Source organism: Myotis nattereri (genome assembly GCF_964212035.1).
Source record: "Myotis nattereri genome assembly, chromosome: 2".
Lineage (NCBI taxonomy): Eukaryota > Metazoa > Chordata > Mammalia > Chiroptera > Vespertilionidae > Myotis > Myotis nattereri.
In genome coordinates, this window is record NC_138076.1 from 209,341,950 (window position 1) to 209,354,956 (window position 13,007).

At 59.6% G+C, this 13,007-nt stretch overlaps 1 protein-coding gene across 3 annotated transcripts in view; it reads right to left on the bottom strand.

Annotated features, from left to right (window-relative positions):
- Positions 1-420: 420 nt before the first annotated feature.
- The window catches only part of LOC308512968 (casein kinase I), a 31,133-nt gene continuing 18,546 nt past the window's right edge, over positions 421-13,007 (bottom strand). For 2 of the 3 annotated variants that reach the window (XM_081082710.1, XM_081082711.1), the window contains 7 exons: positions 9,643-9,871; positions 8,826-8,996; positions 7,281-7,429; positions 3,178-3,370; positions 2,938-3,077; positions 2,244-2,308; positions 421-1,566 (listed from right to left, as the gene is read on the bottom strand). In XM_081082710.1, coding sequence (XP_080938836.1) covers positions 2,276-2,308; positions 2,938-3,077; positions 3,178-3,370; positions 7,281-7,429; positions 8,826-8,996; positions 9,643-9,871 — 915 coding nt within the window. In that variant the 3' untranslated portion in view covers positions 421-1,566; positions 2,244-2,275. Of the gene's footprint in view, positions 1,567-2,243; positions 2,309-2,937; positions 3,078-3,177; positions 3,371-6,099; positions 6,493-6,590; positions 6,695-7,280; positions 7,430-8,825; positions 8,997-9,642; positions 9,872-13,007 lie in introns of those variants that run through there. The other variant, XM_081082712.1, reaches the window with a different exon arrangement.

The window sequence follows — 13,007 nt, forward strand, 5'->3', positions numbered from 1 at the left end:
GTACAGTCGCCACTGACCCCCGACACCCCAGTGCCTTCCCTGGCAGGGCTCCTTGGCCAGGGGTGGGGCTCAGATCCTGGATCTGCTGCCAGAGCTGTGAGCTTGGGCAGCTGACTTCATCTCTGACTTCCCCATCCGAAGGTAGAGATGCGCAGACCTAACTCAGGCCTCGTGTGCGGATAAGACAATGTTGGGAAGAGCTGTCTGAACCTTTCTCTTCTGCGCCCTGGGCCTTGGGCACCCCCTGGAGCTGGTTAGGATGCACTCTCAGGCCCCAGCCCCACTCTCGGGGGTCAGAACTTGCTCCCAGGTGGTCTGTATTGGGTCCTCGAAGCCTTAGTTCCACCCCGCCCATACTCGCTCCCAGGTCTGCTGAGGAGAGACCCCCGGAGCAAAGAGGTGGACTGTGGGCTGCCCAGGTCACTTTATCCTTTTCTACTTTATTACTTCAAATTAACAACCACAATAAAGCTCAAAAAAGTCCAATATTTACACAGGAAAAAAGTACAAAATTCCCCCCAAAGTTCTTCAGTATTTTTTTTTCAGTTTTTTAAATTACAAAGTTATAAAAAGCTTTGCTCTTTGATTAAAAAAAAAAAAAAAGAAAAGAAAAAGAAAGAAAGGGAAACAGAGGTAAATAAATTAGGAAATACACACATGGAGAAAACAAACAAAAACAAAAACAGGTTAACTAGGAGGGGTGGGTGAGTCCGCGCACAGCCCTGACCCAGGCTCCTCGCTGGAGAGGCCGGGTGCAGGGGGGTGGCCCCCGGGGGTGTCAGGACCAGGAAATTCACCCACACCCCAGGGGCCAGGTGCTTTCTGGAAGGAGTCTCCAGGGGCTGGGGCCGGGGCTGCCGCAGGGTGGTGAGGGGCTGGTGGTGGCAGGGACACCCTGTGCCCCCCTTGAGACGCACGCAGGTCGCTACCCACCCCGTGTCCTGGTTGGGGGATGAGAACAGAAACTCCGCCGGGCAGGTGGGCAGGTCCTGCTGTCCTGGGAGATGCAGGTCACATACGCAAACACAGGCACAGGAGGACGCTCGGCCCCCATCACCTTAGCGCCCACAACTGAAGTCCCCTTGCAAAGGCCAAGGACGGTCCAAACACTCGGGGACACTGGGAAAAGCCCACGGAAAGCCAGCCTCCATCGCCCCGGCAGCGGGGCTGTGAGCCCCCTGTGGTTCTGAGGCTCAAGGACACCTGGTGAGACCATCTCCACCCAAACAAACCAGTCCCCAGGCTCCTGGGCCACCTCCTCATGGCCCGCAAGGCTGAGCTGTCCCTCTCCTGGCCTCAGCGGGCGTCTGGCACGGGTGGCCTGGTGTCTGGGGAAGCCTTTGGCAGCCTGACGGCGGTGGGCAGCGGGAAATGCAAAGGGACAAGAATCCTCGGTGCTGAGAGCATCTCATCTTCTTGCCGTTGGCAAAAAAAATTTTTTAAATAAAAAATTAAAGAAACAAAATCCATCGTCGCTTTTGTGCTGGGTTTTTGCTGTTTTTGTTCTTTTGAGTGGTTTTTTCCCCATCTTTTCGTTGTTTTTTAAAAGAAAATACAGTGAAGACACTAAAAAACGAGAGAAAGATTAGAGGTGCATTTGCCTCTGGCCACCCATCTGCCAGACGCCCCTCACCTCCTGTCTCCTTGTCCCGAGTCTTTGCACTCGGTCCCCCGTCTGGGGCACACAGTAGGTGCTCCATTTCCACAGGAAGGACACACTCTCTCCCCTCTGGCCTCTCGGTGAGCAGCCACCCCAGCCACAACGTGCCACGGACAGGCTGGCCCCTGGCGTTAGGTCCCAGCTCAGTCTGTGCAATGACTTCCTCGGGTGTGAGGCCCGGCCCAGCCTGTCGTGCACACACTCCCTGGCTCAGACCCACACCTCCCCTTCCCCAAGCCTGACCCACAGTGGGAGCTGCTATCCACCACTCAAGGCCTCAGGCAGCCATGGGAGTCCCAGGAGGCTCACTCCCGGGCTTGTGGAGGCCAAGGGTCTTTGCTGACGGCAAATTATGTTAAAGCAAAGGCGGTGTGGAGGACAGAGAAAGGGGTTTCCAGCAGACATTAACGGATGTGGGCCAGGCCTGCCCAGAGGTTTTCAACTCCCTCGAAGGCCCTTGGTTCTGGGCCCCTGGTACCATCTACAGCTCCCCTGCCCCCCCACAATACACACTGGTCTGCTCCCGCGGCGACAGGTGGTTCCAGAACGGGCGGGGCTGTGTCTGCACCGGCTGTCAACTCACCTAAGCAAATACTGGTCCGGTGGAGCTCCCCCTCACTTCCCGAGGTGGTCAAATGGCACGCTTGTCTTGGGAGGGAAGGCAGAGAGAGGGGAAGGGATGAGCTGCGGCCTCGGGGCACATCTCCCCACGGAGCTGCACCCCACCCGCCAAGGCCCAAGAGCCGAGGGAAGGGTATGTGACCTCCAGGCCATGCACAACCGAGCCTGGCCACCGGACGCCAGCTCCTGGCCTGACCTGCTGAGACCCCTCCACTGTGGGCCGGAGCAGGTCTCCTCCCACCTCTGCCAGGACACCCCCCTTGGTCAACCAGGATTCCCCTTCCACAACTTTCCTGGCCCAAACATGCCCCCTAAGAGGGGCCACCACACAGGATCCCAGCCCTCTATCCTGTGCTAAATGGGACATGCGGGGGCTGTGAGCCGCCCCCCCAGCCCCCCGCGAGCTCCCCCGCTGCCCACCCAGGCTGGGTCCCTGGCAGCGAGAGCTGGATCCCCGCTCTCCCACTTGCTGGCTGCAGCAGGTTATCCTGACTTTGCTCAATGGGGACAATCAGATGTTGGAGGATTAAATGAGGCCAGGTCCCTGCTTGACAAACGGGGCTTGCTCCAAGGTTGTCAGACTTAGGGGACAGGGAGGAACCTGGGGCCCTGGCTCAGCTGGGCGGCACGGCAGGACTGGGGCGAGGGCAGCTCACCTGTGAGGCTGAAATCCGGGAGACCTCTTGCCGCCCAGTGAGGTCGGAGGACGAAACGTTGGCCGGAGCGCCCCTGTGTAGCCTCATGCTCACCTTCCTCTCTCTGTCGACCCGTGAGATCGCTCTGGGAGAAGTATTGCCTGGAGGGCGAGGCAGGGGGAAGCCAACTTCAGTGTCCAGGGGCCTGACTGCCCTGGCCCCCACCTTGGGCCCAGCTCACTGCCCCAGGTCCCTGCTCACCAGCTTGCTGGATGCGGGAGGCTGGGGTGGAGGCCACAGGCTCGGCAGCACTGCGGAGCCGGTTGGCAGGGGTCCCAGTAGGCGGGCCTGGGGGCAGGGCCCGGGTCGCAGACCCCCGGAGCTGCCCCATCCTCTCCTCGCGCTCGTGCTCTCGCCGCTCCCGGTCCACGTCCTCGGGATTCCGGGCGGCACCCTGTGGGGAGGCAAGAGGAGGCCTGGTCAGCCCTGCAAGGTCAGGGTGCTCTGGGGTCCAGCACCCCCGCAGGGCATCTTGGGGCAGGGGCATCGCAGAAACCCTCTGGTCCAACCTCCTCCCCACAGCAGGAAGCCTGAGAGGCCTGGCAACGACCCATGATCCCACAGCACAGAGCAACAGAACCACAACCTGCCCAGAGGAAGGAGGAAGCTGGATGGGGGGGGTGGGGGGGGGAGCCCTCGGGTCACTCTGCCCTGGTCTCAGAGGGACAGTCAGGCCAGGAGGGCTAACGTCCTAGGGCCTCCCTGGGCCTCCCAACCTGGACCCTCCATGTAGAGAGCCCTCGGCTCCTCGAGGCTTCCCAGCACAGCAGGGCAGATGCTCAGAGGCCAGAGAGGGAGTTACAAGGCTGCCGAGGCCAGGCCAGGACTCGAACCCGGCCTCCCAGCCGGGGACCTTTTCAAAGAGCTGCCTGTCCCCTGCCCCTGGACCGGCAATGGCTCCTGGCAGGTGCCGAGGGGGCCACCACCACACCGATGCTGCCTGCCTTCACATGGGCGCTCAGGGGAGCTGGAGAAGGAAGGGGCCAGATGCCCACGGAGGAGGAAGACACCGAGCAGGCAGGCCGGGCAGAGGGGTGTGTGAGCCCCAGGGGCCCTGCCGTGCGGCCGCTGGCCGCCCCAGTGCAGAGGAGAGGGGAAGGCCCACAGCGGGGAGCACCGTACGGGAGCGGCATCCGGCCGCGTTACCTAGTTGGTCCTGGGGTCGTCCACAGGGAAGGGCGGGGGGCTGGCGAGAGGGGGGCCGCATCTGTGGAGGAGAGAGCTGTGGGCTGAGTTGGGGCCTGCTCATGGGCACGGGGTGCGGGCACTTGCAAGCCCCGTGTCTCCCAGGGAACTGGCCGAGAAGGCCCTACTGTCTTTGGGAAACGGGGGAGGCCCTTGCCTTTAAGCAACTCTGGGAGGTAGTGGCTGCGGATCAAAATGGTCCCTGAAGCCTAGTAAGGAAGAGGCCCGGAGAGGCCTCCTGACCTGCCTGGGCCACACGGCTCACGGCAGAGCTGGCTGTGAACTAGCCCTGCTCTGCTCTCGGCACCCCCAGAGGGCTTAGCAGGACATTCTAGAAGCGAACATCCCGTCCCCGCCCCCCCACAGCCTGTCCAGGCAAGCAGGCCTGGAACTACCAGGGCTCCCGCTCCTGTCCTCCAGTCCCCCAGTCTCCCCCTGGCTCCCACCCCCTCATTACAGGCTGCAGAGAGCAGCTCAGCCAGAACCACAGAAATCCGCGCGGCGAGAGCTGCAGCACCCACTCAGGAACCTCCTGCTGGAGGTAGACACTCACGCCCCGGGTGGGGACTCTATGATGGGCTCGGAGGCGCACAGCCCCTGCCTTTGTGGCCGTAGCGGCCTGGGCCAAGGCCAGCCCCGAGGACGGAGGTGAGCTCCTCTCCATGTTTCCATCCGAGCCAAGTTACGCCTCGAGAAACGCATGCCAGGGAGGTCTCTTGGCTTTTATTTGCCCACAAGAAAAGACAAGGTAACATCCAGTCACCGCCTGCGCTGCATGGACCTTCCTGAGCCCGGTCAAGTTTCTCCCTGGCAGCCAGTTGGCCTCGGACAGTGGCTGAACGCTGCATCCAGGCTCCCGGGTCTGCAGACTCCAGGCCTCACACTGGACGCTAGGGGGTGGCTGTGCCAAGGAGGGAGGCTCTCAGTCAGGGGCGGATCCTCCTGCTGACCAATCTGGCCCAGTGCCCAGCATGGCACCCATCTGCTGGCCGGTGCTGCAGGCTTCCCGCAGGGGGCGCTGTGCCAGGGGTCCTGGTTTCCGCTGAAAGGCATGATAGGTCCCCGGCGCCTGTCTGCAGGCGCTTCTGCCAGGGGGCGACGAGTGGGTGAGCTCAGCACAGTGGTGGGGCTCAAGGTGCCCACACCTCCGGTCGCTGGCCTTCACGCCAGAGGCCAGTGTTGGAGAAAGCTGCTGCACCTCTGTTCAGCTTGACTCCGGGGCCTCTTCAAAGGGGACCCCGGGAGGGGCCAGAGTGCCAGCCTGGGAGGGAGTGAGCTCACAGCCGCACGAGACGAAATCTTGGTGGTGGACGATGCAATGGGAGGCTCTGAGGAGCCATCTACCGTCCACAGCTTCCTGTGATGGACATGTCCACGCCGGCCTCACCAGACATGGCGGCTACTAGCCAGCTACCCGCGGCTCCTGAGAACTTGAAATGTGGCAAGTGCGACTGACATGTGACATGTTCAGCTCCGATTAATTTTAATCAATGAAAACGTAGCCAGTGGCTGCCGTACTGAATGACAATGCAACACCTGTGTTTGGAGCTGAACTGACAGAAGGGCCGAGCCTCTCCCAGACCCAGGCTCTAGGATGACTTCCCACATGGTGAGCGAGGGTCGCACATCCGAGTCCCCAGAGGTGCCATGGCGAGGAGAGCTGGCCCGGGCCCTCGGCCACACTCCCAGCTGGAAGGTCCGGGTGAAAGGTGCCCACTGCCACCTCCAACCTCTCCCCCGGGGCCCCTGGGCCTGTGGAAACCCTGGTCTCTGCTCAGCCTCCACCCCACACCTTAGGGAGCAGTTCCAGGCCCCCCTGTCTGAGGCCCAGAGAGGAGGCACAAGACCACACGCTGCCCCCCATCCAGAACAAGGCCTTGGTCCGAGCGCCTGCCAGAGCCGCTGAGGCCGTGGGGAAAGGAGAGGCAACTCGAGGAGGCGGGTGCAGGTGGGGACGTTTAATGAGCTCAGGTTCGGTACAGAGGCCGCTGACGGGCCTGGCGGAGCTGCTCCCGGTGCCCAGCCCCAGGCCCTCCAGGGCAGGGAACGTCACCCCTCCTCCCGGCTCTGTCCATCAGGCCGCTGAGTCATCCCCAAGAATCCCTGGGCAGGGCCTTCTCCGCCACGCCCCCCCACTGACACCACCCCCCCACGCCAAGGGACACCTCCTCAGGCCTGGCCCCGATGGGCTCAGGCACCTGGTGCTGTCAGAACTGGGGCCCTGGAGTCCAGACCATAGGCCAGTAGTTTTGGGGGGGCGGCTCCTCCACCTCCTCCACCTCCTCCACCGGCCTACCTGCAGGGCCCCGGGTGCCCAGGGGCGCCGGGCACCTAGAAGGGACAGAGAAAGCACAGCAGGGGCTCAGCCTCTGGTGCTCACAGGGCCAAGTGGTCAATCTTGGAAGGGCCAGGCCTCGGAGGGTCCTTACCAGTATGTGCGTGAGTACGCGGGCCCGGCACTGGGAGGGGGGTGGGGGCAGGGCGGCGCAATAGCCTCGCTGTCACGGGGCTGAGCCTGGCTCGAGGGAGCCCCCTTTTCCAGAAGAGACGTGAAACAAGTCATACGATTTCTGACGCCACAGCTCCAGGCACACTGACGACTCCCCCCACCCTCCCCCGCCAGGCCATCAACAGAGGGAGACCGAGCAGCCGCCTAGCAAGGCCCAGGGGCCCGTGACCAGGAAGAGGGAGACCACACTGAAGGGGTCCAGGCTGGCCAGAGGGGCTGCAGTGAAGGCGGCCGCCTGGGCCGTGCAGAACAACAAGAGCAGGACGGTGTAGGCAGCAATCATGACGGTAGGGGGGCCCGCCAGCGCCATCCACGCCCGGCCGCGGGGGCCTAGGAGGGACCGGAGGCCCAGCCAGGTCCTCCTGGGTCTGGCGGGAGGCAATGCCCCGCGCGGGCCCTGCCGACCGTAGCGGTCCAAGCTGTCGGCATTGACGAGACAGGAATGGGGGGAGCGCGGGGGCTCGAGGGCCCCGGTGACGTCACTCGCAGGGTCCAGCTCATAGCTCCTGTCCTCCGGGAGCCCCGCCCACCACAGGGTCACCTTGGCCTTGTGCGTCAGGGCCTTCCCCGACCAGTCCCCCGAGCCCGCCTCGGCCGCCGGGTGACTCACGAATTTGAGCATGTTCCAGTCGAAGACGTAGTCGTAGGAGAAGCCCTGCCGGTGGAAGAGGTTGCGGAACAGCTGGCGCAGGTAGGAGTAGTCGGGCTTGTCGTCGAACCGCAGGGAGCGGCAGAAGTTGAGGTATGTGGAGAACTCAGCTGGCGGGGGACGGGGACAGAAGAGGCCAGGGTGAGCCCCACGCGCCCAGGGCCCCAGCAGCTGTCCTACCCCCCCACCGTCCCTACACTTTCCATCTAGGAGGGGCAAGACGAAGAGAGCAGGGACTATGGCTCTCCCTACGGTGAAGACCCCCGAACCTGCCCGTGAGCGGGCCTCTGAGGACGAGGATGGTGGACCTGTGCGCAACGAAGGGGTGGCCCCTCGGTGAGCGGGCGCTGCGCCTCGTGCACAGCTCCTGTCACCCACGCTGGGCTAGGAGGTGGCAGATCAGCAGCTGCCACGGACTCAAAGGACAGCCAGGAGCCCGAGGGGGACGCCCAGTGTGACCTGAGCCACGGGGGGAGGACTTCCACGTCCTCCCTGAAACTGGGGGCGAGAGGGGCCTTTGTCAGAACAGAAAGCATACACACTGGCCCCTGGCCCTGTTCCTGGCACAGAGCTCCTCACACCCTTGTTACTTCCCAAGTGATAAGAACAGCCCTGTCCTAGCATTTGGTCTTTGACCCTGTCCTTGACACGGGGCCCCTAAAACCTTGTAAATGCTAAGTGGTCGGAGCACCAGCAGCATCTTGTCCCATTGAGGTGACGCTGGGTGGGCTCCTGGTGGGGGCTGGGCACCAGCAAGACAAGCCACGGTGAGGAGCTTGGAACTTCCAGCCCCAGCCCCCTCCCAACTTCTCCAGAGAAGGGAAGGGCTAGAAATGGGGTCTCTGATGGTGCCTGCACCAGGAAGCCTTCATTGGGTTTGGAGACCTTCCAGGTGGGTGACACCCCCCCACGCCATGGGGAGGGAAGCTCCTGCCTCTGGGACCTGCCCAGGTCTCGCCCTGTGCCTCTCTTCACCTGCCCGTCCACCTGCCCTTCCATGAACTGCTAAGTGTGTTTCCCTGAGATCTGGGAGCCGCGCTGGCACGTTAATCACACTCGGGGAGGGAGTCGCGGGAGCCTGGGTGTGGGTCAGAGGCACAGTCGGGCTGACCGGGGGTGTCCGTTGGTGGCCACAGTTGTGGGACTGAGCCCTCGGCCCGTGGGGTCTGACCCTACCTCCAGGGAGACAGTGTCAGGGTCAAGGTAAATGATAGGACACCCAACTGGGGTCCCAGAGAACTGCGAGGTGGGGGAAGAACCCCACACGTTTGGTGACGCTTGAGTTCGGGGAGGGACCCCTTTTCCCTAATGCTCAGGCCCTGGGAGGTGAGGCAGGAGCTGGCTGGGGGATGCTGAGTGCTTCACAGCCAGGCCTCCCGTCCGCCCGAGCCGGGACAGAGCTCGCGGTTCATGTTCTGGTGCCGGGGGCAACGGCAGCCCAGACAGGACTCTGGGCAGCCTCATCTCCCCCTTGGAAGGGCCTCAGGGGTCCCCCGGGCTACTCACAGGGGTAGCCTTTGCAGAGGACCTCGATGGGTGTGGACATCTTCTTCTCGCTGATCCGCTCGTACTTCTGGCGCTTGGTGGCTGCCTTGAGGCCCTGCCAGGGCAGGGAGCCCAGGTTGAAGTACATGAGCACGTAGCCCAGGCTCTCCAGGTCATCCCGACGGCTTTGCTCTGCACAGAGGGGCAGGCGAGGGCAGGGAGCACCGACACATTAGTACGCAGGCGCCTAACACGTCCTCGCTCCTGGTCGCCGGGGCCAGGACATGCTCCTTGACTGAGGGGGAACAGCCCGCCCTGTGCACCCCGGGCCCCACCCCCCGCCCCAGCTTGCTGCAACCCTGTGGCAAACAGGCCATCTCTGGCTCCTCCTCCAGAGGAGGGACCTGAGGCTGAGCCTTCTCAACTCAATCTGGGCCTACTTTTCTTTGGTGGTGGGGGGGGCTGGGGGGGCTAGTTTATCCAGGGCAGGCATCCATTCACCCGAAAACTAGGGCCTCCTCGCCTGGCCCACCCTGTGGACAGGGCACAAGCTGTGGCATCAGACACAGCTGGGGTCAAATCCGGCTTTGGCACCTGCTGAGCCAACACCTTAAGCAACCCATGTCGTCACGTGAGCCTCGTTTCCCAGCCTATAAAGTAAAAGCTGGGGGCGCAGTCGGGCAGGAGAACCTGCTGGGGGGGCCGTGGTTCTTCTCCGAAAGGGGAGGACCTGACTCTGTGGGAATCAGGGGAACATCCAGGCCGCAGGGCGCCAGGATCCGGGCCAGCAGCTCCTGGGTACACGATGGTGCACGTGCCCCCGGCCCTGACCACTCACCGATGCCCAGGTGGGTGTTGATGGAGGCGTAGCGGGCAGTGCCGGTTAAGTTCTTGTTTTCCCGGTAGGGGATGTGCTGGTGGGTGCGGGCGTCCCGGTACTTCTTGGCCAGGCCGAAGTCGATGATGTACACCAGGTTGCCCTTCTTGCCCAGCCCCATGAGGAAGTTGTCGGGCTTGACGTCCCGGTGGATGAAGTTCTTGGAGTGGATGTACTCAATGCGGCTGATCTGGGGGACGAGAGGGGACGGCAGTCCCTCAGCCGGCAGCCCCCAGAGAGGCCTTCCCCACGTGCTGGGGCCGGGCCCGGGCCGAGGGCGGGGCTGCCCAGAGGGAAAACACATACATGGCCCTTGCCCTGGGCGAGGGAAAAAGAGGCTTGTAGGAGGATTTCAAGAAGCAGGTCCGGGAGGGCTTCCCGGGGTAAGCGCCATTAGAAAGCAGCGCTGGCCCTAACCGGTTTGGCTCAGTGGATAGAGCGTCGGCCTGCGGACTCAAGGGTCCCAGGTTCGATTCCGGTCAAGGGCATGTACTTTGGTTGTGGGCACATCCCCAGTTGGGGGCGTGCAGGAGGCAGCTGATCGATGTGTCTCTCTCATCGATGTTTCTAACTCTCTATCCCTCTCCCTTCCTGTCTAAAATATCCATAAAATACATTTAAAAAAAAAGAAAAAGAAAGCAGCTCTGAAGGAGGAGTTCACCAAGTCTGCTGCGAGTCCGAGAGGAGAGCAAGGCAGAAGGAAAGCTAAAGGCAAGACATGGAAATGAAGCCGGAAAGGCATCCAGGCCCCACGGAAGCCTCTCCTGCCTGGCTCTACGCCCTCCTCAGACCCGGGAGCCAGAGTCAGAGGCATCTGGAAGGCTGTTCTGGCGACAGATTGAAGGGGAGGGAGAGAGGGTGCTCCAATAAAGCCTGACCTTGGCAAGGGTGACAGAGGTGACGCTCAAAGGACAGGCTCTGTCCCCTGGTCTCCAAAGTACACCAAAGTTGGGCGGACACACAGGCCCTTCTTTAAACAATTTATTTAAAAAAAACAACACCCTGACTTAACACATATGCACACGGAATGTCCTCTGGCAGGCCAGTCCCTGCCAGGGCCTCCGCCTTCTGTACATCAAAGGCCTCCTCGGCATGGCCAACTATTTCCTAAACCTCTGAATCTCATATCCTAAGAGACTGGCCATCCTCCTCGCACACACACCTTTAGCCGAAAATCGCAGGTAATATTTTTATATGTTTTTACTGATTTCAGAGAGGGAGGGAGAGGAAGAGAGAGAAACATCAGTGGTGAGAGAGAATCACTGATCGGCTGCCTCATGCACACCCCACACTGGGGATCGAGCCCACAACCTCGGCATGTGCCCGGACCGGGAATCGAACTGTGACCTCCTGGTTCCTAGGTGATGCTCAACCACGGAGCCACACCGGCCAGGCTCTTTTTATATTTTGCGAAAGTTTTCTCCCCTCGAGTTTATAAAGGGCTTTAGGAACTCAGGATGTTGGGCGGTGGGTGCCCCCTCTTGTTGGGAGCCATTAAAGATATTGGCTTAAACAAAGCCATCTTAAGAACTATAAGTTTCTGGTTCCTCCAGAAACTCCTAATTACCAGAAACCACCTGTGTCTTGCAAATTGGCCAGCAGTTACAGATAAACTACCCTCACACAGCCGCTTTTTCACACATCTCCACTGATAAACACACAGCCATCCGAAGGCTGCTAAATCACACATCTCCGCTGATAAGCACAGCCATCAAAAGCCTAATAAATCTCTAGTAAAAGGTTACTGCCCATAGACCCCTTTACCCACCCCCCTTTCCTAAAACAGTATATATTCTGCCGCTGTGAGAATAAAGTTTGAGGCTTGATCAGAACTTGTCTTGCCTCCATTCTTTCGTGTCCCTTGTTTGTCTCATTCTCCTAGGGTGTCTCTTCGTTCCCCCGTTGTTGTCCCGCGGGTCGGGGCAGTCTGGCGCCCAACGCGTGGCGACTTGGGGACCCCCTGCGAGAACGTCTGCTTGAAGCGCCTGGCCAGGCACCCCTTAGAGTCGCCACGCAGTATTGACTCGTGAGTGAAGACTCGGCATCTTGATCGCCACGGTTTCACCCGCCCGTGAGACAGATCGTTGTGAAGGTAAGCAGACGAAACTTTTCAAACAAGAATTTCAAAATACCTCTTGAGAGCCTTCACCCTCTTTGGCACCCTCTTTGGCTGGCCTTTTTAGTTTTCTTGATCTCCCTCCAGTCCACTAATAAGCACTTCACCTCGCCGTTCGGGGAAGAGTGAAAGGTACCCGACACCGGCAGTGAAAACTCTGAATCACTGGGAAAAGTAATTCTTCTCTGGCCCGACCTGTGTCGCCCTCTCTGGCAAACTCTGAGCTCGCTATGTCTTAGTGGTTGCAATCCTGGTATGGGGCTTATACATCCCAACCTATGACACGCGAGCAGAGGCCGTAAGGTAAAAGGAGAGCGGTTACATAAGGATCACCAGAGATTTAAGAAATTCCCAGCTGACCTGGCACGGGGTTTATACGTCCCAGAGGCTTACGTGGAGGAGGAAATCTTGAGAACTACCCAGTCAAAATAATGGGCAACTCATTGAACTCTCATGAGGTATTTCTAGGTGGGCTCAGGGAGTCCCTCAGGACACGGGGAGTAAGGGTTAAGAGAAAGATTTAAGCATTTCTCAGGGGGCTCAGGGAGTCCCTCAAGGCGCAAGATTTTCAGGTTAAAAAAGAAAGATTTAAGAATTTCTCAGAGGGCTCAGGGAGTCCCTCAAGGCTCGAGCATTTCGGGTTAAAAAGAAAGATTTAAGGAATTTTTTCACTTTCGTCACTGACCTTTGCTCATGGTTTATTATAGACTTTTGATTTGCATGTTTAAAGTGTTAAAATTTTAGAAGGTAATCTTTTATAATTTTTGCATGTTATTATAGAACATAACCCTTGGTTTCTTGAAAAAGGTACATTAGATCTTAAAAGTTTGCCAAAAAGTTAATCAGAACTTGCCAAAAATTGTTTCCCCTTGTGGAACAAGGCATTTCATTTCCTAGAGGCTTTAGGAGAGGTCAAGGAGGATGGATCTCCTCCCCCTTGCACCCTCCGCTCCTTAAGAGGAGCAGAAAGAAAAAAAAAATGGGAGAAATGGCCTTCATGGCTCCCTCCACCTCCACGTCCTAATCCTGAAATGTTTAATTTGCCGTTAATAGAATCACCTGTGCAAAAAGGCCAAATTATAAAGAAATTGGAATAGTAAAAGGTATTCCTTAAAATCAGGCTGAAAAAATAGTGCTATGGTCATCTTAATGTGTTTTCTTATCTTAACTTGTATTTGGAATCTAAAATCTGTAATAAGAAATGAAACCC